Raw genomic sequence first — 27,749 nt, 5'->3', positions numbered from 1 at the left:
TGGTAGCAGCAGTAGTAGGAATCATGTTCATGTGCGAGTTGAAAACTTAATGTTTCAATGTATTATATTAAATTACTTTCGACTATGCACTCATCAGATTCTAAAAAGACAAGCAATGCAATGGGATAAATACTAAAAAAAACTAAAAGAGACTGTAAATAAATATGTAAAAAAACTTCACTATTTCGGGTAAAGCTGTACATAATAGATATATTGATAGATTGTGAAATTTCCATACTTTTGTTTACTATCCTAACTGTATACGTAGAAGGGAAACTTCGTGTATCAATATTATACAAAAGCCAACAAATTATATAGCTTTATAGTTATTCTACAATATATTATGCACACATGTGTTTCATTAGTAAAAATATGGATTTTTACATTTTTTTAACGTATTTATGTTTAAAATCACGTGAAAAAATTGCTGCTTATTGCGATTAGTCATATTTTATTTTTTGAGATTATCCTTTAATTCCACGATCGATCGCAGACTAAAAGCTAATAGAAAAAGTCCACCGGGATTAAATCAGGGTTACGTGGAGTTCAGTTAATCACCTCTCCGTTAAGTCAGCTTAATTGGAAACATTTTAGAAACAACTGGCATTGGACATGTAATAAGCGTTACAAAACATAGTCCGTTTATTGTAGATTAAAAAACTGAAATAAATTTGCTTATAGGACACCTTGCACACACTGAAGCTTACGTAACAAAAGACAATAATACGTATATATGAGCTTCAAAGACAATAAGCATCTTGAACTTTTACGCCTGACTGTCTTTATTTTATTGTTACTTGCTAATGAAAATCTCACATATATCTATCAATTATAATGATTCCTAGTTCTTGGAATATCTCCTAAATTGTCTTTGATTTTGTATGTCTAATTTTTATTTTTCCAGCAGTTAATTAAGTAATTTACTACGCAACAACATAATATTTGCAATAATGAAAACGATTTATCAGAAAAGTAATAATTATGATACACTTTATCACATAATAAAAACGTAAAGTGAATCACGTTCTCACACATTGATCTTTGAATCGGAACGCCCTCGCGTATTTACACTATCGTAACTAGGGTTGCCAAATTGTATCAATACCATTATTGAATTACAGATGGACGAAGACAATTTTCTCCACTGTATCTACACAAGTTCTGCCCTATGATTGGTCATAAGCCCTTTGTGTATGTATACAAAGAAGTATTGTTGTGTTGTCCTCGATATATGGTTATATATTCGTTCTAGTGTTGTATTTATATATGTTTAATTATAATCTCAGGATGGATTATGACATCGCCAGTATCTATTGTATTGGCCGGTCCTATACGAGAGCAAAAAAATGGTCAGGACATTCTGAAATTCTGGAACATATGACCCATCTCGAAAACTGTGTATGAACTAATCCAGCCCAATATATGCGACAGCTGGTAGCCCTAATCAGTAACACATCGACTGTTATACTTGCAGACAGGAGCATAAACAATGACTCGATTGAAAAATATTTCACTTTCGAGCTATTCTTACTGCGGCACGCCACGTCGGATTTCCAGAGCTGTTATTTCATGTATACGTTAATATAAGAATAAAAAACATAGATTACTATGCTTGTTCTTGGGAGTGATTTTCCGCATTGGGCTGGTCGTGCTACGAATAATGAAAGTATACATAAAATGAATTGAAATCACGCATTCACGATAACCTTTTAGCATTCTTTTTACCGTATTAAATTAAATTGTATACACAATGATCAAAATGGGGTGAAGAAACGCAACTTTGTAAATAAAGAAAATATTACATTGGATTTATAAGGCAATGGGATAAAAAAAACAAGAGAGCCTACAAAATCCCACTGCCTCCAAGTGGGGATTGAACTCGAAACCTATTCCGATGGAAACTCGAAGGAGAGAGAGATAATGCGAGCGAATGACAAGCCAAATATCGTACCTGACCTAAATTGTTCCCGCCACTTTAAAGAAAAGCGTTCAAAAGATTGATAGCGAGAGCCTTTCGTATATAATTGAAAAATGAAAGCCTATACTCGTATTAAGGGGTCTCTCGTGCACTGTGATCTTTCCCAGAATAAATGATATCTGTGGGTACAGCGGATCAAATCCAAAAAATCTGGTGCGTGGAATCGAATATATTAAATGCGCCGTTTAAAATTAGAAATGTCACAAATGTGATATCAGAAATAGCTTTGATGACATCATAATTACCTCTCGCCTGTGTAGCATTCCAAATATTAAATATATCTAATTTCAAACACCAAATTTCCCATTATCTGGAAACAGTCGTTTACGAGGGATAATATAATAAACGATTTAATATATGACAAATTTGAGAACTATAGATCAAATTCTGACAGAATTTATTTATTTTATTAATTTATTTAGCTAATAAGCAAATTGCCGCATATGGGGCGAGGAAAATCTTCATTTAGTTCACTAGAGACCATAACATGCCCAAAAAGAGACTGGTGCGCATTGTGGTCAGGCGACGTCATTAAGCCTTACTTTTTTGAACACGACTCGGACTGTAATACTACTCTCTGAAAGTTGTCCGAACCAAAGTTCAACTGAAGTCGGCGAGGTCGACGACTTCCGAGTAGCGGCCACACTGCCACAAATTTCATATGCCGTCCGGACGGCGTGGCGGCCGTGAATGACGTCCGCACGGCGGCTGCTGTCACGTACAGCTGGCATATTTGCGCGCGATCGAAAAATGTGTCAAATAATTGCAATTTTTAAATTTTCATATTATTAAAATTACGCTACTGATAATTATAAAAGTTTGTGTGGGCACTCACCAATACAATATCAGTGAAAACTTTTCGGTCGTAAATATTCAATTAACGCAAAATCTTTGTCGGCTTTTGCAAAATGCCATAAGGCATAAAAATTATACTTCAGAATACGAACACCACATCTGTGACTATCTTAGAATTTGTCGCTATCAATTATATATAAGAATTCGTTATGGTGTGACATTTATATAAACCGATCTAGGAAAATACATAAGGATATTCGAAACGATTTTTTTTAACAAAATAAAGTACCACCAATTATTTTTTAATTATTTAATTTTATATGAAAAAATATATAATAACGATATCTGTTAGAAGAATATACTATCAAAAATATAATTAATCGCTTTTGGTGCCCTAAGATATTCAAAGATGTCAGTAAGAGTCTGTTAAAGTCCCCGATAAGCATGTGGTATTATAACTTGGCCATGTGACTACCATAGGACTGAAATTGAACCGAGTTACTCGTTCTATCTCAGTTTGCGAAAAACCATATCATTATCTCTCTCACTGTCGTCACTTAACACGCGAGAGAGCGAAAGGGGAAGTATCTCACCGCTCGCGCTCGAAAGAGCAGCTCCGACTTCGATTCCTTTGACTTCGGTCCGTTTGTCGACAATGTTCGGAAGCGCTCGAAGCTGGCCAAGTCGACTGAATTACCCCCACTTTACCTCCCGTTCTCGGTAGCCTCGGACAACTTCCGAGAGATTTTAGAGCGGGCAGAACCGAACTCGACCGAAGTAACCCACTATATTCTCCGTCCTTGGTCAACCTTGGCCAACTTCCAGTGAGTGTAGTGCAGGTATAACAGTCAACGGTGGGCGCTATAGGCGCATGATAATCGATTATTTTTTTCTAAAACGCGCGCGGATTGACTATAGTTAGAGAAGTCTCGAAAAGCCCAAGGAAAATACTGTTATGGGTCGAATTGCTATCGTCATATTTTCAAAGTAAGCTGTCGCGACCATTTATTTTTTATGGTTTACATCAAACTTTTGGCCTACATTTTATGAATTTGTTGAATTAACTTTATGCCAAATTAGCCTAAATATATTACAATTCATAATAACTTTATTGCCTGTCTAGGTTGACAAAAGCACAGTACATGTTAGTTGAAAATATTGTTGCTGCGCAGCCAAATGAATCTCGATATTCTATTAAATTAAACAAGCTGTTTATCAATACAAACTTTTTTTTGCAATCCATGGGTAAGAAAAGATAATCGATAACTGTATGCAAATGGGCCAATTTACAGGAAAATACCTGGACTTCCGAGTTTTGATGAAGTTTTGCCAGCTCTCATTACCAAATAGCCAAGAAATACAAAGCGTGCGGTTTTTAATTAAAAACAACAGGCAAATGAACCGAAAAATTTTCTTTAAGTGATGATCAAAACTAGTTGCCATTTATGATTTATTAGCAGTGTTGTCAAGGTTATTATGAATCAAAATATTTTTAACAGCTGTGTCGAATGGATTGTAAAAAACAGTAAATAATTTTGCATTTTTATTAAAATCCATTAACTGTTTTTAAAATTCTTTTTCTAAAATAGCAATATTATCAACAAAATAATTGCTTAAAAAAACATATAGAAGGCGAATAGATTTAACGGAGACGATTAAATATGTATTAAATCCTAAATCGTTTAATGAGATTAATCTTAATATAACTTTCCCTGTAACAACTCATAAGACTCTAAGGCAGCAATTATAATATTAATGGAAAAGTTATCTGAAGCCCATAAGTAAATTGTGGTAAAACATTAGAAGAGCCACTTGAAGCAGTCGTCTCCCTACAATCATCATCAGTTGAACAAATGGCGATAAAAGAGCAATTACATGAAGCAATAACAAAAAACTTGACGACATGCGTACCGAAAGTTTAAAATGACGCTAGCCTCATGTCTGTAATAAGAAAGAAAAAATGATCTTATTTGAAAATGGCGTTTCACATGGTCATCACCTCGAACTGGTATACAAATATCTCATGACAATACCTCCGAGTGTGGAGTCTGAAGGGGGTAATTCAGCAGAAGGCTGACACTAAACTGAGATCCAGAATAAACGAAGAGACACTCGATGATCTAATATTACAAGGATCATATTATTCAAAATAACATTTGAATTGCTTATTGTATTATTTTAATAAATAATACAATAAGTATATATTATATGTTCACGTTTAAAATGTACCTACATAGTTCAGTCAAATCTAACGTATATGTGCATTAAATCGGAAGCAATGGTAATGTTTATGTGTTATAAAAGTAAAAACTCACTTTTCGGTCTCGGAGCCCATTGACGGGAATTCAAAACTTGAAGATTGTTTATCTAGTTTAATCAATGTATTCTTCTAATCCTCAACACATGATGTATACATTTAATTTTCACAGTTATAACACACCTAGTTAGGCCGGTTTCACGCGTGCCGGATGGATTTGCCCGGCACCGGGCCGGCGGCGTGTAGTGGGGGTGGTGTTGTATGGGAAGCGTCGGGCCGGCGCCGGATGGATTCGTCCGGCACGTCTGAAATGGTATGTACTAGCCCATACAACACCACCCCCACTACACGGCGCCGGCCCGGTGCCGGGTGAATCCATCCGGCACGTGTGAAACCGGCCTTAATTTGCAATCACAATAATTATTTAAAACTGTTGTCACGCTGCTGTCGGCCATCTTGTTTTATATTTGAATGCTTATTTTTCATTGGTCGAAACAACAGAACGCACTACCAGTGCCTCGGAAAGCAAAGAAGCAAATTAAATTTTTATTATTATTTATTATTATAATTAAATATATTTTCTTTTGTTTACGTGTATATTATACACCGTTCATACAAAGCGATACTATTTATAGAGTAGAAAATTGAACGGAGAATGTTTAATTTTAAGTTATGCCTGTCTGGAAGCGGAAGCGACGGCTTAGAAGAAATATATATTAAATTTTATTTAAATATTTAATTTGAATTTAAAAAATCAGATCCTGGGGTCATGGGATCGTAAACTATCTTGAAATTTTGCTCCGGGATTGGAATCCCTAGTCTGTAGTAATATAAGTGAGTGATTACCAATCCAATTCAAATTCTTTAATTGTTTCTGATACCTTTAAAAATATATTTTCACCAGTAGTAGTGTATTTTAAGCTCTTGAACTAATTCTTTAATTACTTCAAAATTATAATTATGTAATTCCAGTAATAAAAACAAGCAATTGAGTAGTATCACTTATGTCCTCATTTTCATTGATTACCAACGATAAATGTGTAAACTTAAATGCCTTTTCTTTTAGCTTAAAAAAATCATTTGCTCCAAAGTCTTCATTCAGTCGCATAACTGTACTATCAGATAAACTTATATCGCCAAAATTTTCTACTTTTTCTTCAGCAATTGCCAGAAAACATTTTTTTTTAAATTCACTATGAGTAAAAAGTCGACTTTCTTTGGCAATAATTTGGGCAACACTGGCTCTAGCTGTTCAAGTTTTTGAACTTTTTTAATGCAATTCTCCTTAAAGTTCTTTAAATTTTTCATGGTGTTTCAAATCGTAATCTTTGATTACAGCATAAGCTTCCTTACATATAAAACAAATACATTTACTCCTGCAAAGTATAAAAAAATAATCAACAGTCCATTACTCATTAAAAACATGACGATAACTATCTACTTTTCTTTTCTTCAACATTTTAGATATGGATTTTTTTAAATTTATAAATATTGAATTAAATTTTTAAAATGAATGTTTTTAAGTAAATTAGTTAGCTGCCAGTTATGTAAAAGTTCTGGCAAATAAAGAGAAACAATTTTGATTATGGATGGAGAGGAGCGTTGGTTTTTGGCAGATAGGCAGATATATACTACATACTCCTTCGAAAGATAATTCGTAACTGAACTTCTGTTTCAAAAAAGATTCGGATATTATCGGTATTTCAATCTATCCTTACTTATATTTGTCGATGTTGCGAACAAGGGTCTTTGTTTCAGGTAAAGAAAGCATGTCGGCTAAATTCTTAAAGGTAAAGTTGCACATGTTTGGTAATTTTCGGTTTTTAAACGCTTTTTATATTTATTTTCAAGTCATTTTTATGAAAAAGGGTTTTTATTTCAGTTAAAGAAAACACGCAATTTCATTTTTTAAAAGTAAAATTGCACGTGCTAGGTGTCCTTGCACCGAAAATTCTATGAATCTACCAGTGTTTGTATTTATCGCTTATACATTTTGTAAGGATCTATTTTTTAATCTTATTGATATCTAAACATTCTTCTCGGGCCCGATAAAAACCGGTCATGGGCCAAAATAAAATGTGAAAATCACACTTTATTTTGATTTTAATCTATACTGCTGTCTAGTTTTATACTGCAGCCATCATTTTCACACCTTTTTTAAATGTGATGTTTTTTATCACTTTTATTGAAGGTCTTAAGGTTAAAAAAAATATGAAAACAACATCTATCGTTGTTTTCATATTTTTAATCTTTTTATCAAATCTCCTTCGAAGCTGATAATATCCATATAAATAAAATAGTGGCTTACCTTTCTCTGATCCAATTGCACGTTGTGTAACAAAGCTGGCGGCATATTTGGATACAGCGTCACCATCACACCGATATCTCTAATTTCAACAAGCTTTGCAGTGTAAATAGCACCAAATTCGAGTTCCGGTACTCTCTCCTTTGACAACCATTGTGCTATCATATCTTTGGCTTCATCTAATGCTGCTTGAGATGGAGCAAACAATGAGAAAATATTCTCACTCTCGTTCGAGACCTATAAAAGTATATACATGTAATACATAAATATAAAACATCAACAATCAAGTGTCATTTACCTGAACTCCAGTTTCAATTAAAAGTTTCTTCAAATTCATTCCACCGGTGCCAATAAAAATATTTCTTTTGTGAGGTTCTATTTCCATTTTTTCTATTACGGGTAAATTGTCTTTCTTATCAGTACTGTAATATAATATAAAAAAGTGAATTTATATACAATGCACAATAGTAAATCAAGGAGTAATACAAATACATACTTAGGATGATCGATGCATTTTGCCATAATATCAATAATTTTCGATTTTGCATCCGTGGCCTTTTGAATGGCTTCCATTACAATTTTTAATGGTAATCCGGGTATTTTAATATCAGCCTGTAAAGCACTAATGCCTTTTTTAGTCCCAGCTAATTTGAAATCCATATCGCCTAAGTAATCTTCAATACCCTTAAATATATAATATATTTTATTATAATTATTACTAATTATTTTGAATTTTCTTATTATTTACCAATAAATCAGTTAATATTCTATAATCTTCAATATGTTTAGTATCATTATTTGAATATTTTGATATCAACCCAATTGCTACACCGGCAGAGTGATTCGATATAGGTACGCCAGCATCCATCAAAGCTAAACTACCGCCACAAACACTAGCCATTGAACTAGAACCTATTAAATTAAATTAGTTCATTATTTATAACATTTTATATGAAATTAAATCATAATAATAACAAACCATTTGACTCCATTACTTCAGACGTTAAACGTACTGTGAAATCATAATCTTTAGGAATTATTGGAAGAAGACCTTTCTCGGCTAGAGCTCCATGACCGGTTTCTCTTCGACCAGAAGGTCCTCCAATACGACCGATTTCTTTAGTGGCATATGGAGGAAAATCATAATGAAGAAAAAAATTCTTCTCTTTAATTCCACTAAAAATATACATTATGATTATGATATTTACATATATGATTAATTTCTTTATTGTGTATTAAACATTTTATAATTTGTACCTAATTAACATTGATAATGTATCTAATTTTAAAGCACTCTCAGGTGAATCCAAAGAAACTGTACAAAAAACTTGAGTTTGGCCTCTTTGAAATAGTGCACTTCCATGTAACGGTTTGTGGAGGTTTACCTAAAAAATATTAATTCTAAATTAAAAATAAAGCATAATATATTTCATAATTAATAATTCATAACCATACTTCGCAAGATATATTCCTAATATCGTCTAAACCTCTACCGTCGCATCTCACATCACTTTCTAGAACCATTTCACGAAATGTTCCTTTACTTATACTATTAAAGCAATCTGTTAATTTGTTCGCATCAACTTCGTTTTCTAAAGTATTGCGTATTCGATCCACAACATCTGTACGTACACTATTAACTGCATTATCTCTGCTTAGTTTGTCGTGATTGAAGTTACTGTGAAATTTTATAAGCATATTAAATAACTTATTAACATTATTATCATAAATAATACAAAATATTTAAAACCTAAATATTTCACGCAATCTCATAACAGATAGCGATCTGATCATTTCTGCGGTTTCTGGACTTATTTCTACGACGGGCTCTATTTGTCTTTTTTCTTTACCAAATTTTTTTGTTAACACTTCTATTTCTTTAATAATTGCCTGAGCTTCTTTTGTACCTATAATAAAATTATATTCAATTATTATGTAATTGTAACAATTATTAAAGACTGACCGAACTGAATATAATACGAAATAATTTTTAAAGACTGTTAAGAAAGAAGATTTACAAAAACATAAATATAATTTTTAATAGGTCACCAATGAATAGCTCTGTGGATGCAGAGATGTTTCCGGTTTCGCTGCGTTTCTTTTATGCCGAATTATTTTTATTAAATATTTGTGTAGTAGCTCCTTAACAGATGTCACTAATATTTTAATTTTGTTGAGTAGAATATTCCATAGTTAACGCATCGACTTAAAAAAAAAGGAAAATTCCGAGACAAGCAGATAAAGTGTAAACATGTCTCAAGTGTTTTATGTAATTATTTTGGCTCATTCCTTGAAACTTCTAATGACCATTAACCATATGTTTAAGCAATATTAATTATTTTGTAGAATTTAGACTTCCGCACAATATTTGGTTTTATTTCAGTCGGTCTCATAAGAAAATCAAAATATACCTAATTTTATAGCCTTTAACAAATCTTGCTGCAAAATATTATCCGCATATCCTTCCAACATGATAACCAAATTTTGATTCGCAGCCGTGACTATTAAATTCAATGTGGATTCTTGTAATTCTTTACGCGTTGGATTAATAATTAATTCATTGCTTATTTGACCTAATCTAAAATATGTATTCATAAATTAATTATTATCATTTAAGAAATTACATAATAAACAATTATACCTAACTGCCCCCACTGGTCCTTTCCAAGGTATATCTGATAAACTAAGCGAGGCACTAGCCGCGTTAATAGCTATAATATCAGGCAAATTCACCGAATCTACAGCGAGCATATTACACACAAGCTGAGTTTCACAATTGAAATTCGATGGAAACAAGGGTCTTAATGATCTGTCGATTACTCTCGATGTAAGTATTTCTCTTTCAGACGGACCTGGATATAAATTTGAATAAAAATACATAAAAAAACATAAATATTCTATTTTTTTTTAATTATTTAATGTACCTAGTTCTCTTTTCAGAAAATTTGTTGGTATTCTTCCTGCTGCTGCCGCCTTCTGTCTATAATCGACCACCAAAGGCAAAAAGGAAGATGATGAAGGTTTCAATTTTGAAACACTTGTCACCATAACACTTGTGTCACCGATAGTCGCTACGGCACAACCATCGGCAAATCTGGCGTATTTTCCGCTCGAAATGTTCATCGTTCGTCTATAATTCAATAATACGATTACAGAAATTAGTATTTATGTTTATTATGGCACAAATTAACCAATAAACGTCAAAAACATACCCATTGGAAAATGTAGCACATATTTCCGGTGCGGTCTGGTCGGTGGAATTTGTTGTAAATTTTCTATATTTACAAGTGTGTTTTATGAACCTCTTGCATTTGGTTTTATCGCAATATTTCGAATATTTTGAACATAACCTATGAAAAGCCGCCATCCTTCAAATTAAACTTACCATGCGTGCTTCAATCTCCCGATAATAAAAATTTTCCTTATGGGGAAATTGTAAACTATTATAAACGTGCAACTATTTTTATATTAAAACATTTTTTAGATAAATATAAATAAAATGCAAAAAAAAAATGTTTTTAAAGTATCTTTTCTTTCAACAGAAAATTTTCCTCTCAAAAGTGTTATGCACCCCAATAAATCTGTTATATCTTAAGAAATCGTAAAAATATAAATAAAAAACCGATCAAGGTTGCTTAAAGTGTTTACTTTAAGCTTATTTTTAATATTTAGTAGGCTTACTCTTAGCTTTAATTACAGCTACAATCCTTTTTGGTATATTTTCAACTAATGACTTGCAGGTGGACAGAAATAATTTTTTCCATTCCATCTGCAATTTTTTTGCAGCTAAAATGTCTTGGTGGAATCGAAAGATAGCGTGGTCTGTTCTTTGCAGTATTTTTCAGTAGGTATCTAATTAAGTGGATTCCAACATTGAAATATAAATGTCACTATTCATACCTACTACCCTTGCAAGTGTGCAGGCTTCCTAGCTCTGCTGCTGCCATGCAACCACAGACCTCAGACCATAACGCTTTCGCCAGCAATTGACTGCTTTTTCGCCAGCTTTTTCCGACTCTTCGACGCACGTGTACCACACTAAGGGCTCCAAAAACCATAAAAAAATATTGTAAAAGGTATGATTATTTTTTAAAATATTACTATTGAATTTTTTAAATAAATTATTTTTTTAATATTTTTATATATTAACTAATATGAATTTAAAGTTATCTCAAAATTGGATTCATCTGACCAAATGACTTTCGCCTAATTTTCAAATGTTTAATCTCAGTGTTTTCAGGCCCACTCTAACCGTCGAGTTTTACTTATTTTTGAAAACCACGGTTTGTGTTGGGCTTTACAATCTCTGAGTCCCACATCGTTGAGCCTACTTCTCGCCGTCCACGAAAAAATAGATGGCTCGACTCTTCTTTCAATTAATTTGATCTGTGCGACAAATTCATATCCGCAAGAACTTCGTGCATATTACTCACAATAAAATCATTTCTCTATTTTTATTTTTACATTTTACATTTTTATTCGCTTTTTATTGTCATAAAATTTCATACTAACTTCAATATAATCGTTGTTGAATATTGTAAAATAAAAATCACAATTTAGATAATATACAAATACAGTACTTTGTTTTCTTTATTTAATAAATTATTTTGTTTTGTAATTATTAAATCATTAATAAATATGGGAAGCAACGCTTTCGCAGATATCATGAACGTATTTTAGTTGCTCGTACATTTATTTAAGGAAAATACAATAATTACTCACTGGCAACACTGACTATCCAAGAGAGAGTACATATACTCAAAACAGCTGTCACCGGCCATGTATGCGGTCGTGTCATTTGCGTGACATTTAATGACGTATCATTTTATTTATAAATAAAATCTACACAAGTCTAAGTTTCAATAATCAAGATGGCGTCCAATCTGGTAATAACAGCTGTTCCTTTTACATTTGTTTTGCATATCAAGGTTATGTTTTGATAAATATGTTTTGAACCTTCAGCCGCAGCCGTCGGCATCTACGGCTGCAGCAGCTCCGGGGACTACCGTTCAAGAATACAAGATTAGAGTTCCTAAGAATCTGAAGAAAAAGTATCATGTGATGAGATTCAACGCCACTCTCAACGTAGACTTTGCCAAATGGGCTCAGGTAAAAATGGAACGAGAGAACAATTTGAAAGAATTCAAGGGGTTCGACGACGAGCAGCCAAAGTATGCATCGATTTATATTAATCATACAATATGACTCATATTATAGATAATGTTATATATCATTTTAGATACGGAGCTGGTTCTGAATTCGGTCGAGAAGCGAGGGAGGAGGCGCGTAGGAAGAAATTCGGTATCATAGCTCGAAAATATAAACCAGAAGATCAACCGTGGATTTTAAAAGTCGGAGGAAAAAATGGAAAAAAGTATAAATTATTATATAAATCTTAACAAACTGACAAAATGTAAAGTTTTTCATTAAATTTAACATTATTTAATTTTTAGGTTTAAAGGCATTAGAGAGGGAGGCGTGTCTGAAAACGCTGCATATTATGTGTTTACTCATGCACCAGATGGAGCCATAGAGGCATATCCTCTCAATGAATGGTATAATTTCCAACCAATTCAACGATACAAAGCTCTTTCTGCGGAAGAGGCTGAACAAGAATTTGGAAGGTATGTTAAAATTGTATATAATTTTTGTAATATAAAATTGTCTACTTTAATAACGATTTTATTATAGACGAAATAAGGTGATGAACTACTTTTCTGTTATGATGCGTAAACGCATGCGGGGCGATGAAGCCGATGGCGAAATAGAAGATCCGGATGAAAAAAAAACTAAATCAAGCAAATCGAAAGGTATTGTACCAAATTAAAATGTATTTATCTTGCGTTATATTTTATATTATATTAAAAAATATTTTTAGAATTGAAAATTTCCGATATGGACGAATGGATGGATTCTGACGATGATTCCTCTGACTCTGAGGGTGAAAAAGACAAGGATAAGGATAAAGACGATAGTGACTCCAATACTAAAAAGAAGAAGGGAAAAAAGAGTTAGTAATACTTTAATAGTTTGTTAAGAATATAAGGTAAAACTCATTCATTTAAAACCAAGGTACCTAAATTTGCGAAATATTACTAAACCGAAACTGTCATCTTCTTTTTCACATAAACTGTAAATTGTGAATATTCGGTCTCAAGCGAAATTAATGTTTTTCCAAGTACATTGGTTTTCGTGTTTCGTACCAAGTGGTGTAACTTTGCAGACAGATAGACGCTGGAATAGCCAGTAACAGTTTCTTTAATAAATAGTTCAGTGGTTCTTCAGGTCTTTTCTGATTTTGTGTGCTTGGCACCGGTCATAGCGATCTTCAGTAATTTGCTCCGATGATTCTCTGTGAGCGAGTGAGTTAATCTCTCTTGATGTGATCTAATGATGCGACTAAGTGTCGCATCTTTTATATCAATTATTCGCATCATCTTCAGGCCACACCCATAAAAGTTAGCGCCCATCAGAAACTGAATGGGCTTCGTATGGCTTATTATTACGTTCATTAACCATGGATTCTGAAGAATAATGGCATTCGATGCAAGGTTAATACTATTGTCTCTGGACATGCGTCTGGAGATTGGGTTTTTATGTTGCGGTTAATGGGTAAATATTAATGGATTTTGAAATTTTGTGGTTATTGTCTAATACTGGGTGTCCTACACGATTTTTACATCAATTGGTAACGCCAAACTTTTCATCACATGTAAAATTTGCTTTTCACTTTTGAAAGCCAAAATAATCGTTTGCATGAATTCTTAAATCACACTCTAGATTATTTGCTATTTCTATCCCATCTCTTTTGACACTCTAAATATGTATAACATTCTTTTGTCCAGCTTCTAACATGAAACGTTTTAATATGTCTTAAATTAAGGATTGCCTTGGTAAAGCGCATTGTTAAATACATATCTACTTTTCTACACTATTTTATAATCTAAAATATCATAATTCGCCAGCTGAAACTTATATCCCACACAACTCATAGCAGTGAAAATAGCAGAGTAAATGTTTGTCCTAATGTCAAATTTATGCATTAATTCTTTAGAAAAGTAATATTCTTTAAAAATTTACAGCAACATTTGCTTTGCGACTGCATAAGCATTTATGGGTGTTCCTAGCATTAGTATATAAGGAAAGGTCTTATTGACAGTTGTAATGTTTCGTAATTTTCAATTTATGACTTTCTTTTCAATAGAAGTTTTACACATCAAGGTGACACCATAATAAAATTTTACTTATAATTTAAATCATGTTCAGAATTTCTAAAACAAAATATTTCTCTTCAAATGATGATTAGAGAAGTTTCAATATTTTCTCTACAGATTAAGCATAAAATTGAGGATCTATATTCACAAATTTTTGATTTAGAGATCAATTGTTCCGAACGATAGCATTTCAAAAGATTTTTAAAAAAATGCTGTTTTGTTCTTTCTTTTACGCAAATGTAAATACATATGTATGTTGTTGAAAGGATATTAGTTATTACACACGTTTATTTACCTTCAAAATTAAAAATACCCAATTTTGTGAAAAAAAATTATTAATTAATTTCAGAGCAAATTAAGAAGAAGAAGAAAGTCGAAGATGAAGCTGGTGAAGAGAGCGATGACGGTGATGAGGAAGGCCGAGAAAAAGATTATATATCTGATTCTTCTGATAGGTATATATTTATTTCAATTAATGAATCATTATTTAAAATAATTTTTAATCATATATTACTTTATAGTGATACCGATCATGAAAGTAAAGCAAATAAAGAGCTTAAATCTGTCGCAGAAGAAGACGCATTGAGGTTTGTAAATGAATGTCCTTTGAATATGTATATTAATATTTTTATACTAATTATATGTAATATATTGTAACAGAAAGTTGCTCACTTCGGATGAAGATTCTGACGAAGAAGAAAAAGTCAAAAGTAGCGATGAGGAAGCAAAAAAAGAAGAGAAGAATGAAAAGGCTAAAGAAGATAAGAATAAAAAAGAAAAAGAAAAAGCTGATAAAGGTATTAATACATATAAAGTTTGATCAAAAGTAATGAATGTATTTGTTATATAATTTTATTTTGAATAGATTCATCAAGTGATTTGAGCTCTGATTCTGATAATGATTCACCACCGAAACGCAAAGCCGCTTCACAAAAGTATTTTTATTTACATTTATACAATATTATTTATGGTTTATAAATTGCTTATTAATTTTTAGTAGTGCCAATAACTCACGTTCAGGCACACCGACGCCTAGTTCAATTTCAATGGCATCTTCTTCAGGTGCTAATGGCGCTGGTTCGTCCAATTCGGGTACTCCTCCATCTAAGAGACCCCGTTTTGATCCGATGCCAAGGTATAATTATAGTTTTACTATAAAATATAATTGATTCTAATCAATAATTTATTTATAAATGTTATTTTAGCAATGATAATGGCGTGACTGAGCAAGCTGTTAGAAGGTATTTGGCCAGAAAGCCTATGACAACCACAGAGTTGTTGACCAAGTTCAAGCAGCGCAAGTCTGGAGTGTCGAGCGAACAATTAGTCGAAACGATGACGCAGATTCTCAAGAAAATCAATCCCGTCAAGCAAACGATTAAAGGAAAAATGTACCTGAGTATCAAACAGTGATCTCTCATTAAATACAATTTTATCTTGTTTAAGAGTATCATTCAATCTATATATGTATATTATAATATCAATAAAAATGTGAAATTAAGATAGTGTGTTTTTATGCTTTTTGTTATGTTCTTAATAATTGTTGATTCAATCTAAAATATCTGATTTATTGTCAATATTTTAATTTCGTGACTTACTTTATCAATGATTGACTGACAGCGAATGTAGTATTATTATATATATAACAATACTACATAATAATAATGATTATACAATCAATAAAATAATAATTAAATTGGGGTAACATTGAATTTTATTTTTATATTAATAACATACATACAATCAGTGGCGGCTCTTTAGGGGCCGAGCCCCACCTGTAATTGAAATGAATTATTCGAAATAATTTAGATTAAAAAGCTTTAAATTTACAATTGTAAGTATGCAACTTTTATATTGACAGTCATCATTTAATCAATTATTATTTACATAAACGCAATAATTTAACATGAGAATATCAATGACTGGTATGGCGTGGTGCAGCATGCGTATTGTGTATTCCGGCTGCTAGGACCAGTAATCTCGGACTCCAAACTCGATACATTTTTTTGGTGCGCGTGTCTTAAGGGCCTTCCACACGACAGCGACTTGCCTGCATGGTATAGTTTGCGCAAACTATACGAAGCACCTTGTCCCATCCACACGATGCAGGCAAGCATGCGCAAACCTCAATCCGGCCTTGATCCTTGACATCGATCCATTTCTCACAGTCACGTTGCCTGGTGATGAAGTTTATTTGTTACAAATTTATAATACATATTATGTTTAGTTTAAAAAAAAATTGCCCCTGGCCCCACCTGTTTCTATTGTCACCAGCCGCCACAGCATACAACTTGTCAGTATTTTAGAATAAATTCATTAATAATCGTTAAAAATACAATCAACCTAAGAATTATAATTGTTGTCGGCGTGTATTGCAACGCGAGGTGCGGAATCCTCAACGTTCCTCTTTCACGATTTCTTGTTATTTCCATAGGCTATGAGGCAATTTATGCTATTTTGATTTAAAAAATGCAACATTTTCATCCCTTAACAACATATATAATATGTTGCTTTACGTGTATGTATGCATAATATGTATCTACGCAAGATTCAAGCTTATCAAAACATATTGCGCCAGAGCTCACGCGTTAGCCAGTGTTTCTTAATCTGTGTAAGTATACTTTTAACAGTATAAGTATACTATCGGTTAGGTTAAGCTAATTACGTTTATATACATGCTTTATTGCCGGTTATGTTAGGTGTTTTGATTTTAAAAATACTGCGCAATGTACGTATCATTTAAGCGTATCAAAACAGATTGTGTTACATCTCGCTCGTTCACCAGAGTACTTTTAATAGTATAAAGTATAACTATATTATCAGTTAGGTCAAGTTATATACATGGTTTATATTCGGTTATGTTAGTTTTCTGTTTATTTTTCAACGGCTTCAATTATTGTATATTATTGACACATCTAATTACATGCATCTAACAACAATCATTAATTTCAAGCAACTATAATATTGAAATAAAAAACAAAATATTTGTTCATATGAAATGGCATGAATCCAGCTAGAGATAATGTATATAAGATGTATTTATAAACATATAAGATGTATATAATTAATCATATAAATATACGTTTATATGACTCATATAAATATATATTCTAAAGTTTAATTACATACATATAACACCGTTATCTTCAGTTGGATTCGTACCATTTTTTTTAAATCTAAATTAAATTTTGCTACGATTCATAAATCAAACATTAAAATTTTGTGACATACATACATCATTATAGAAAGAATCGAAATATAATCAGTACATGATACCTATTTGTTTTTACTGAAATTAGACTGTAACACTTGTTTTGACGAATCCAATACTTACTTATGCATATATACTGAAAGGCAGACATATATTTATCATTGATTCAATTTTACATATGTCTTATTAAAATCATTTAATCTTGATTACTTGAACAATGAGTCGATAAGCGAACATTGCGTCAATTTGTTCGAATTAATTGCTCAGTCGCCATTCTGCAGTCAGGACGTCGTCACTCCTTGAAATGTATTAATTTCACACACAATGTTACTCCAAAACCTATCGTTTATTCTTTTAATCCTCATTGGGTCGAACTCTGCTTGTCCCAAACCAAAAAATGATTATATAATCAGTCTAAATTCTGACAATAAAAATGGAGAATGGACAGTACAAAACGCCAATAAAAGTGAGTACATAATCAATTATTCCACACAAGTACACAAGTAAGTACCTATATCTATTTTGCTTATTTAAACCTGTATTGTTTATCAACAAAATAAACTGTACAGAACGATAAAGTTCAACTTACATATAATGCCTAAATTAAACCGGCTTTGATTAAATATTTTTTGGCTTATTTCCTAATTTTAATTTATGTTTATATTCCTAATAACAATTTATTATAATTAATAATAAAAAATGTTTTTAAAATGCGCTATTTTCTCGCTGCGCTGTGTAGAGTTTTTCTTTAATGTTAATCAAATTGATAAATATTATTTCTTTTATTGATACACTTTCAAGTACAAAGTATAATATATTATATAAATTGAGTGTTCTTCATAATATACAATATATAAAATGTCAGAGTCAGCGCGTAAGTTTCTCAAACTATGTGTGGGTAATATTATAACAGGGACATTATATGGAGGGGGGCAGGTGGGAGCATTTGCCCCCTCCCCTTGAATTTGGACAGAAAAATGCGCAAATTCAAAAAAGGCATTTAATGAAAATGAATCTTAATGAAATCGAAATATTAAAAAAACGATCACTGACTGGCCCACTTTTACCTTCCTCTCCCGCCCCCTGGAAAAATCTAAAATGACGTCCCTGATTCTAAACCAGAAATTATCAGATTATCCCTCAAAGAAAATCTAAAAAAAAACAGTCTTGAATCTATCCCGATTTTTTTTATAAATATGTCGTTTTAGTGAAATCATATCGGAATACATTTTAACCGGTAGATGTATATTTTTACCAGTCAAAATATAATTTATCTGGTAGGTGCTAGTAAAATTATATGATTTTAACTTTTTCATATGTAGTAATATATAAATTCACATATTTATCATTATTTATTTACATGCGATGTATAAATGTTACAGTGAATGTGTATATTTAAGTGAATTTATATTTTCACTATTGAAGTCAAAAACATCTTTACCAGTAGATATATATATGTCTATATAATTGAACTGATAGGCACTAGTGAAATTATATGCTGCTCAAAAATGTTTATAAAACTAGATTTGTCAGTTGCAAAATGTACATTTGCTGTTTTGCAACAATACATTTACGAAATGGATCGTTTAACCACCGCTTAACGCATTGAAATTGTTGAAACATAAATAAATATCGAAATTTTTTATCAAAATTTACGAAACTGAAAGCGTTGGAGATAGGGTAAGGCCTGTGCATCATCGTGGTGCCCGTTCAGCCGAAAATATTTCTGCTGTATGTGAAAGTATGGCCGAAGACCCGGATTGTCGATTCATTGGCGTTCACAGCTTTTGGGCTTTTCTTATGGCTCCCTTTGGTGCATTTTACATCTTGACTTGCGCCTACACCCGTATAAAATTCAGATAACACAAGAACTAACGCACATTTCCACCTCTCCGAGTATATTAATAAGCAAAATTGCCGCATAAACGTGACCGTTTAGTACCATTGTGGTCAGGTGGCGTCATTAGGCCTTATTTTTTTGAAAACGATGAAGGTCAGACTGTAACAGTCAATGGTGGGCGCTATAGGCTCATGATAACCTATTATTTTTGCACAAAATCTAAGATATTGATGTGGAAGACACGTGGTTTCAACAAGACGACACAATTTGCCATACGTCGGGTGCAACGTTGGATGTTTTGCGTAAAAAGTTCCCATGTCGCATTACTTACGTTTTGGTGACGTCAGCTGACCGCCAATCGTGCGATCGTGCGATTTACCGCCGTTGGATTTTTTGGGTGGTTACTCTAGGATCGTGTCTACGCTGACAAACCCGAAATGTTGGAGCACCTAAAAACCAACATCCAGCAAGTTATAGCCGAGATGCCGCTCAAAGTCATCGAAATTACATTGAAAGGATCGGCTGCTACAAAAGGTCCAGAAGCGGCCATTTAATTGATATTTTTTCATAATTTGTGAAATACAGCAAATGTTCGATTAATAAGAAAATCCGAAGATATCCTTAAATTTGTGTTTTTTTTTAAAAAAAAATTCGGAAACTGAAGTTCGATCAGCCTTTATATATTTTTAAAGTTTATAAATAGTTTAGTATCATTGTACACGACCGGTTAATAAATAGTACATGTGAAGAAGTCGTAGTGAATTTAATAGTGAATTTTTTATGGCGACCATTATAAGTCGACAAACACACACAACATATGTATAGATAAGTTGTGCGTCAATAATTAGTTTGACATAAGTGTAGACGATATAAAAGTTAATCTATTCGCCAGGATGCTCTTAAATTTTGAGGAAAATAAATCTAGTGACGTAGCATTAATAGCACAGATATACCAGTTTCACAATAACAATCAAATACTTTTAGGCAAATGAATTGCATTGCAATACAAAAGCACTTGCATGTTTATTTGAAAAAGCTTAATATTGTAAATCTGGATGTCTTTTTCAACTAACCACCAAATCAGTTGTGATCGGCTATTCCTCAACTACATATCGCTTAGACAGTATCGCCCCTCTCCCCTCCACAACAGCATCTTTCTAAAAACATGATATTTTATCGCAAATAAAGGCGCTAAAAATGTTGACACGGTTTTTGGATTCAAGTTTAATTTAAATAAAAATATAATTATATAATAAAATAACCATTTAAAACCAGTTAACAAGCAACAATATAGTTATACTATTAAACACTCACAAAGTTTGAGCTACTAGCAAAGCTCAGTCGTAATCTGTTCTAATGTACACCAGTTTAATTTTACACGATCATTCAGCACAAATATACATCATCCAAATTATACGATTGTTATATTTTAAGGTATTTCTACTAAGGCTATAGTCCCTGGCGGTATTTATTCTGATCTTATGAAAAATGGTATAATTGGAGATGTCTTCTACAAAGACAATGATGTTAGCACAAGATGGATATCAAAAGATTCATGGACATACACAAGAAAATTTACTGGTACAATATATTTAATATTATATAGAGACATTCTGGAATTCCTTTTCTAAAACTGCCTCAATATTTACTATAATAAAAATCATATATACATACCTATTTATATATATATATGATACATGTAACAATTAAAATTTCAGTATCACAAAAAGTACTGAGTAAAAAAACCATAAACATAGTTTTGTATGGCGTGGATACAATTGCAAATATATCTGTGAATAATAAATTAATAGGGATTACTGATAATATGTTTGTCAAGTATGCATTTGATGCAAAAGCTAATCTTGTTGTAAGTTGAATGGATTAATAATGAGCCTTGCGATATGAAATTTAATTATAACTATTACAAATATATTTTATAGGACGGTGAGAATGATCTCAAAATTGAATTTGCTTCGCCGGTCTTAGAAGCTAAGAAACTATCAGATGAAGAAATGATACCTCCTGCTTGTGTTCCTGATGAGTATAATGGAGAATGTCATGTAAATCAACTGAGAAAAATGCAAGCTTCGTTTTCTTGGGATTGGGGTCCTGGATTCCCATCCGTTGGAATCTGGTAATTATATTATCTAATAAAAATATTAAATATAAGAAATGCCTTATAATTTTAATAATGTTATAGGAAATCTGTTAATCTTGAGGCATACAATAGTGCCTTAATAACCGATGTGACAACAAACACTATATACAACGAGACGGATGCAATGTGGTATGTTCCTTTGAAGGTATACTTAGATTCTTCTAAATCTGCTGAAAACATCGAGGGCCACCTGGTCGCAACGTTGGAGACCGATAACAATAGTTCTGTATCCATATATAAATTTCTAAATATATCATCAGATAGGGATAATGAAGTAGATATGTTGTTTATGATTAGTCAGGTATTTAATCAATACTATGTATATTTTATACAACGGTATGTTTTTAATACAATTTTAATATTTTTTATTAGAGTTTAGTATCGAGGTGGTGGCCAAATGGATACGGAGAGCAAAGGTTGTATTCGTTGAAAGTAACGTTTCAAAGTACTCAATTCTTAGATGAATTTGTTCATAAAGATTTGAGGATCGGTTTTAGGACAGTTGAATTAGTGCAAGAACCACTGTGTAAGTATCAATCAATGCGATACTTTATAACATGGCAATATCAGTTTAAAGAATTTAAACATTTTTCAGCTGAAGATGAAGATGGTTTAACATTTTATTTTAAAATCAACGGTCATTCAATATTTATGAAAGGTACCAATTGGATTCCATTGAATGTTCTTCCTGAATTAGGATATGATAAGAAACATGGTATTTTATTATTTATAAAAAATATAATGAGATATTTGAGAATTTAATTTTTTTATAATATATATAGATATTTGATTGACTTTACATTTTTTTATAATACTTGGCTTTAAATTTCTATGTCGAGTAACTTATTTAGCCAGTTAAACGCCAAAATGACTATTTGATATATAGTGTTATTGCACAAATAGTAAAAAACAGTATCAAATGAAGAAGAGTCCGGGTTTGAGAGCGGTTGGAATCGATGTAGAGTCTTTGCAGTGGGGAAATTGTAAAAGTGTTGAGTCTCTCTGGTCTCTGATCTCTGCTAGGCTCGTGGCGTTTATCTGAGTCGATCGCTTTACTCGCTCTCTTTAAGTGTCCTAGTCATCTGAGCTCCGACACGATCAATAGAAGAAAATGCTTATTTAGACCAATAGTTTTACTGTTAAACTATAATGAAACAAAAAATATCCCCGGTGACCATACCCAAATAAAAAAAAGAAAATAAACAAACCATTATAACAATACTATTCAGTTCAACAAATAATGTTTATTTAAAAGTGTGTCGAAAAGCAAAAATAAATTGTATAAGTTTTTAACAAACGTTCAGGTAGTTCTGGTTACGGTGATTAACGTTTACGGTTTTCGAAAGTCTGCGTAGCGTTTATAAGTTAAGTTGTTCTTAAAATTCTCGTGTGCTTCGAATATGACGATTTTACTCGTGTTTTTATTTGATAAAGCAACTTTGTTCGATTGTCACTTTTAACAAGGCAATTACATAGGATCCTCTACCGTTTAACCAAATATGTAGTTTAAAACCCTAAAAATAAAGCAATGTTTTAAGAAATAAAATTCTCAATAAATCTCACTATATTATTTACAAGAGTTTTACACTATATTATATAAATATAAATAAAATTAAAATTATAGTTGATTATATGCTGCAATCTACAAAAGCCATACATTCCAATATGATGAGAGTATGGGGAGGTGGTGTTTATGAATCTGATTACTTTTATGAAAAATGTGATGAATTAGGTATATTAATTTGGCAAGATCTCATGTACGCTTGCAATATGTATCCTGTAAATGATAGATTCATAAGGTAATGATTTATTATATTGACTTACTAACTAAAATACACATATTATAACATCTAATATTTTTAGATCGGTATCCCAAGAAATAGAGCACGTTGTCCGAAGACTTCAGCATCATCCTAGTATAGCAATTTGGGCTGGAAACAATGAAAATGAAGTCGCTTTACGTGGTAATTGGTACGGTACAGGAGGCAACTTTGAACATTATAAACAAGAATACATAAAATTGTATGTCGATACAATAAGACCGATAGTTTTACAAAATGATCCATCAAGATCCTATCTAGTATCGAGTCCAGGCAACGGTATTCAATCTGAAAAAGAAGGATTTATAGCAATGAATCCGTACGATCCTCATTATGGCGATACTCACTATTACAATTACCTACAAGATTTATGGCTGATGAGCACTTATCCAAAAACACGGTTTTCTTCAGAGTACGGTTTTCAAGGCATACCGTCGATTGATACGTTAAAAACTGCAACGGACGTTAAAGAAGATCTTGATATATCCAGTGAATTTATGGCACATAGACAGCATTTACCGAATGGATATGCAATTCTTTTTAGTCAACTTGGCCGGCACTTTGATTTACCTCCTAAAAATGATTCGGATTACTTTTCCACACTTGTGTACTACAGTCAGGTAAATGCTTAATAATGGTTTCATTAGATTATTAGTATTAAATTATAAATAAACTTTCAGATAGATCAAGCTATGGCAATGAAAATGGAGACCGAATTTTATAGACAATCAAGATACGATTGGATGACTATGGGAGCTTTATATTGGCAGCTCAATGATGTATGGCAAGCTCCAAGCTGGTCAAGTATTGGTCAGTATAGTACATATTATCATGTAACTAATTATAATGGGTAAAAGTTACAAAATATAAAAAGAATTTTAACCCACAACTATCAAGTCCAATACTATTCCACTAAGATTCGGCACTTCTTAGTCGGATCCACTAAAAATATAATTTAACTGATAGACGCTAATAAAATTATATGCTGCTCAATTTAACAGTTGCGAAACGTCCATTTATTGTTCCAACCCAAACCTAACACAATGAAAGTTCTAAAAGTAATTATAGTTGTAGAACTTTCATTAGGTCAAGTCCAAAATACAAATCAAGCCGACTCATCTCTTAGGAGAAAATAAGCGGAAGAAGAAGTACAGACAGACGTCGTATCTTGCATATTGCTCCATAATCTGTCTGCACTTCAATATTACATTGTTTTAAAATATGATAGCTATCCTTACCGATATTGCTACGGACTTCTAATATAAGAGTGTCGGTCAAAGTATATTCAAACTGTATTTTGGTTAATAGAAGGGCCAAATTCATGGGGTTCCTGTTTAGAATCTACGTCAAAAGCAATAAAATCGTATCGGCGCTGTCACACTGCGACGATGATGGCACGGTTTTATTGCTTTCGTAGTGAATTTTTGACTTCTGAGAAGGGATAGTTGTTTTTGCGCTCTCCTGTCGGTCAAAATTCATTAGATTCTCACTTATTATAAGTTGTAATATTGTTATAAAAAGTCTTAATATGAATGCTAGATAAGTGAACGTTTACACTGCAACGGCGACGGCACGGTTTTATTGCTTTTGAAGTAGATTCTAAACAGGGACCCATGAATTTGGCCAGAAAAATGCATGACATTTAATGATATACTATAAATCTTAATGAAATGGAAATATTAAAAAAACGACCACTGACTGGTCAGTTTCCCCCCCCCCCTGTATATTCTTTTCTATAAAATATATTAGAAGAATCGCATAATACGCATGCGTTTTGTTCCCAGCTATGTTTTTTAATATATTATCATTGACAATGTTTTTTGCTGAAATATTTAAAAATGTATTTTCAAGTAGTCCTAATCCGACTAAATAGGCGATCGACATGTGCGCTTGTAAAACGCCGTTGTAACAAACATTTGTTTTAGCAAGTTTTCAATAACTATAGCAATAAGTTTTATTATTCTTTAAACAAATCTATTATCATGATTAAAGGCAGCTAATTACAGTGAAATGGAGAATTAAGATATTGTCTCAACCGCAATTGTGTATTTAATACCTTCACAGTCAAAAGTGTTTTATTGCATAGTTTTAATGGATCTCATCAGCATAATAGGGCTACCATCTTTGAGGTTTAGTTTGTGTTGTGGTAATCTACTGGTATTCATAGAATTTAAAAACTCAACAAAATATTTAGATGCTTCCTATTCATTCATTACTTAGTCAATTGAGTAGTATTAACTGCTGCAACTGGAATTATCTTTTGAATCGAAAAAAATATTTTTATTCGACTTTTATATTGATTGGCGATTGTTAGTTTTTAAAGCCATTTGTTGGTCAGTTACTTGAATAATTATTAAAACTAGGTTTCAAATAAATATTGAAGTTGTGTTGATCTAAGAATTTATAGTAAAAAGTTTTGTATAGTATTTTTTTTAATTTTTCCATTATAACCAAACAAGCGTAAACCCAATGCGTTATAATGGGGTAAATCTATACCAACTGGATAAGTCAATCAGATATAATGAATACCTACAAGTCTGGAATCGGTGCCATCTATATTATCAATTATAAATTATTATGTGTATTATAATTATAATCAATAAGACCATTTTTTTTAAATAATAACGCAATTTTTTATATAAAAATTTGAGTGTCGCTGCTAGGGCTTGATCCCACAACCTCAGATTTACTAGTCTGAGATGTCACGAACTGCACTATACCATCCTTGTTATATTATATTATAAGTGTTGATATAAACAGGATTAACTTTGAGAATTATAACATAGACATTATAAGTTTGTAGGAAATATTGGGAAGTAGACTTAAAAATGGTGGCATCAATTATAAAACATCAATTAAAATAATACAATTTTTATTAAAATATATAATACATAAAATATTTGTATCAAATATAAATCAACTTTCAGAATTCACTGGGAGATGGAAAATGTTTCATTACTTCGCCATGGACTTCTTTAGCCCGATTCTTGTGTCTCCGAGACTACAAGTAACGAACGATGTATCGATATTCTTAATTAACGACAACATCGAACCGGTGATAAATGCAGAAATGACAATTGATACATTCAAATGGAGCAGTTTAACTCCCATTTCAACGACATCGCAACAAGTCAATATTAACGGACTCTCGGTCGAAAAATTGGATTCACACATCGTCGTTCCTCATGAATCCTCGGAAAGGGCTAAAATATTTTACAGGTTTTCTTTGAAAGACGAACGCATCGACAAGCATCTGAGTCCATACAATTATGTTTTCCCAGTTCATCCAAAAGACATAGAAGGCTATAAAGCACCAAACATTAAGGTAATAAAATACATATAATTATTAATTGCATCGTATAATAAATTATTTTAATATTTTATTACAGATAAAGGTTACAGAGAAATTAAGAACTAAACACAACGATTACAACGTTTTGGTAACAACAGACGGCATTGGTCTATTTATTTGGTTGGAAATTCCTTATTCAATTGGATGGTTTTCAGAAAACGGTTTCGTTTTGACGGAAACAAATAAAACTATAATTTTTCACGCATTTAAAGACATTAACGTTAAACAATTTACAAACATGGTTAAGATAATCACATATAAGAATTAAGTAACATATAATTATTAATATCAAAGTTATTAAATAAAAATAAAATTCTAATAATATCAAATATAAATGAGTATTTCATTTAAATTTATGAATTATATTCAAATATTGATCCCTCAGATTTAAATAGACACAAAATGTAATGATTGGATATTAATGTTTAAAGATTACTTTTTAACGAAGCAAATACCTTTATGTGATAAGGCAATAAAAGAAGATTTAAACAAAGATGATAACTTTATCAAAACATCTATTTGTATCGTTTTAAAACTAGGGAACCAATTTTTAACATTAAAACCAAAATTATAAATGACTAGATAAGTATATCTATGTTATGTTATTGGTCTGAAGAATACAATATCAATAATTCAATTATTATATTATAGCAACTTCTTATGCAAGATTATAATTAAGTAATTTGTGTTATAATGCGATAAAAATGTTAATACTCTAATATATTAAATAAATAATGGCAAACTGTGAAAAGGAATGTTAAGTGTCAAGACTTTTTTTTATAATAAGAAATATAAAAAATGTTTACTGTATGTTATATA

At 31.8% G+C, this 27,749-nt stretch overlaps 3 protein-coding genes and 1 long non-coding RNA gene across 5 annotated transcripts in view; 2 read left to right on the top strand and 2 right to left on the bottom strand.

The window, feature by feature from the left end:
* PNPase (polyribonucleotide nucleotidyltransferase 1) overlaps nucleotides 1–10,746 on the bottom strand; it is a 40,541-nt gene extending 29,795 nt beyond the window's left edge. The window contains exons 1-12 of the mRNA XM_088191400.1: nucleotides 10,548–10,746; nucleotides 10,260–10,465; nucleotides 9,977–10,187; nucleotides 9,747–9,913; nucleotides 9,086–9,242; nucleotides 8,791–9,013; nucleotides 8,593–8,720; nucleotides 8,315–8,511; nucleotides 8,084–8,247; nucleotides 7,832–8,019; nucleotides 7,634–7,757; nucleotides 7,339–7,572 (exon numbers count right to left, since the gene is read on the bottom strand). Of these exons, the coding sequence (XP_088047526.1) occupies nucleotides 7,339–7,572; nucleotides 7,634–7,757; nucleotides 7,832–8,019; nucleotides 8,084–8,247; nucleotides 8,315–8,511; nucleotides 8,593–8,720; nucleotides 8,791–9,013; nucleotides 9,086–9,242; nucleotides 9,747–9,913; nucleotides 9,977–10,187; nucleotides 10,260–10,465; nucleotides 10,548–10,702 (2,154 nt within the window). The 5' untranslated portion in view covers nucleotides 10,703–10,746. The remainder of the gene's footprint in view (nucleotides 1–7,338; nucleotides 7,573–7,633; nucleotides 7,758–7,831; nucleotides 8,020–8,083; nucleotides 8,248–8,314; nucleotides 8,512–8,592; nucleotides 8,721–8,790; nucleotides 9,014–9,085; nucleotides 9,243–9,746; nucleotides 9,914–9,976; nucleotides 10,188–10,259; nucleotides 10,466–10,547) is intronic.
* Nucleotides 10,747–12,095: 1,349 nt separating this feature from the next.
* Nucleotides 12,096–16,050, top strand: TfIIFalpha (transcription factor IIFalpha). 2 transcript variants are annotated; one of them, XM_088191601.1, is made up of 12 exons: nucleotides 12,096–12,221; nucleotides 12,298–12,506; nucleotides 12,575–12,709; nucleotides 12,789–12,959; nucleotides 13,027–13,145; nucleotides 13,214–13,345; nucleotides 14,899–15,004; nucleotides 15,071–15,136; nucleotides 15,210–15,346; nucleotides 15,415–15,484; nucleotides 15,550–15,684; nucleotides 15,755–16,050. In XM_088191601.1, the coding sequence occupies exons 1-12, from the start codon at nucleotides 12,207–12,209 to the stop codon at nucleotides 15,960–15,962; spliced, it is 1,503 nt and encodes a 500-aa protein (XP_088047727.1). In that variant the 5' UTR covers nucleotides 12,096–12,206; the 3' UTR covers nucleotides 15,963–16,050. The 2 variants fall into 2 exon arrangements, with proteins under 2 accessions (XP_088047727.1, XP_088047726.1); XM_088191600.1 differs by having other exon boundaries at nucleotides 15,547–15,684.
* A 190-nt stretch (nucleotides 16,051–16,240) lies between these two features.
* Nucleotides 16,241–17,549, bottom strand: LOC148232272 (uncharacterized). Its single transcript, XR_015810594.1, has 2 exons — nucleotides 16,805–17,549; nucleotides 16,241–16,726 (listed from the first exon to the last, which is right to left on the bottom strand). It is a non-coding gene; the product is annotated as an uncharacterized LOC148232272 (long non-coding RNA).
* Nucleotides 17,550–17,972: 423 nt separating this feature from the next.
* beta-Man (beta-mannosidase) lies at nucleotides 17,973–27,749 on the top strand. The gene is made up of 12 exons (XM_088192586.1): nucleotides 17,973–18,226; nucleotides 21,035–21,181; nucleotides 21,319–21,467; nucleotides 21,541–21,734; nucleotides 21,801–22,059; nucleotides 22,131–22,284; nucleotides 22,354–22,473; nucleotides 23,383–23,557; nucleotides 23,622–24,198; nucleotides 24,259–24,388; nucleotides 26,506–26,903; nucleotides 26,968–27,749. The coding sequence occupies exons 1-12, from the start codon at nucleotides 18,085–18,087 to the stop codon at nucleotides 27,196–27,198; spliced, it is 2,676 nt and encodes an 891-aa protein (XP_088048712.1). The 5' UTR covers nucleotides 17,973–18,084; the 3' UTR covers nucleotides 27,199–27,749.

The sequence above is a fragment of the Plectrocnemia conspersa genome, unplaced genomic scaffold (assembly GCF_051122295.1).
Source record: "Plectrocnemia conspersa isolate PC_06_02 unplaced genomic scaffold, ASM5112229v1 ptg000009l, whole genome shotgun sequence".
In the NCBI taxonomy this organism is placed as follows: domain Eukaryota; kingdom Metazoa; phylum Arthropoda; class Insecta; order Trichoptera; family Polycentropodidae; genus Plectrocnemia; species Plectrocnemia conspersa.
Note: the sequence above shows the minus strand (reverse complement) of the source record. Positions and strands in the feature narration are given on the sequence as shown.

What these genes read in the sequence shown, in the direction of transcription:
- TfIIFalpha (XM_088191600.1), top strand. An exon ending in TTCGACGACGAGCAGCCAAA is followed by an intron (nt 12,507 to 12,574) that starts GTATGCATCGAT and finishes ATATCATTTTAG; the next exon opens with ATACGGAGCTGGTTCTGAAT. An exon ending in AAAAGAAAAAGCTGATAAAG is followed by an intron (nt 15,347 to 15,414) that starts GTATTAATACAT and finishes TATTTTGAATAG; the next exon opens with ATTCATCAAGTGATTTGAGC.
- beta-Man (XM_088192586.1), top strand. Translation starts at nt 18,085, where the DNA reads ATGTTACTCCAAAACCTATCGTTTATTCTTTTAATCCTCATTGGGTCG. An exon ending in ATGCAAAAGCTAATCTTGTT is followed by an intron (nt 21,468 to 21,540) that starts GTAAGTTGAATG and finishes TATATTTTATAG; the next exon opens with GACGGTGAGAATGATCTCAA. An exon ending in GTAAATGATAGATTCATAAG is followed by an intron (nt 23,558 to 23,621) that starts GTAATGATTTAT and finishes TAATATTTTTAG; the next exon opens with ATCGGTATCCCAAGAAATAG.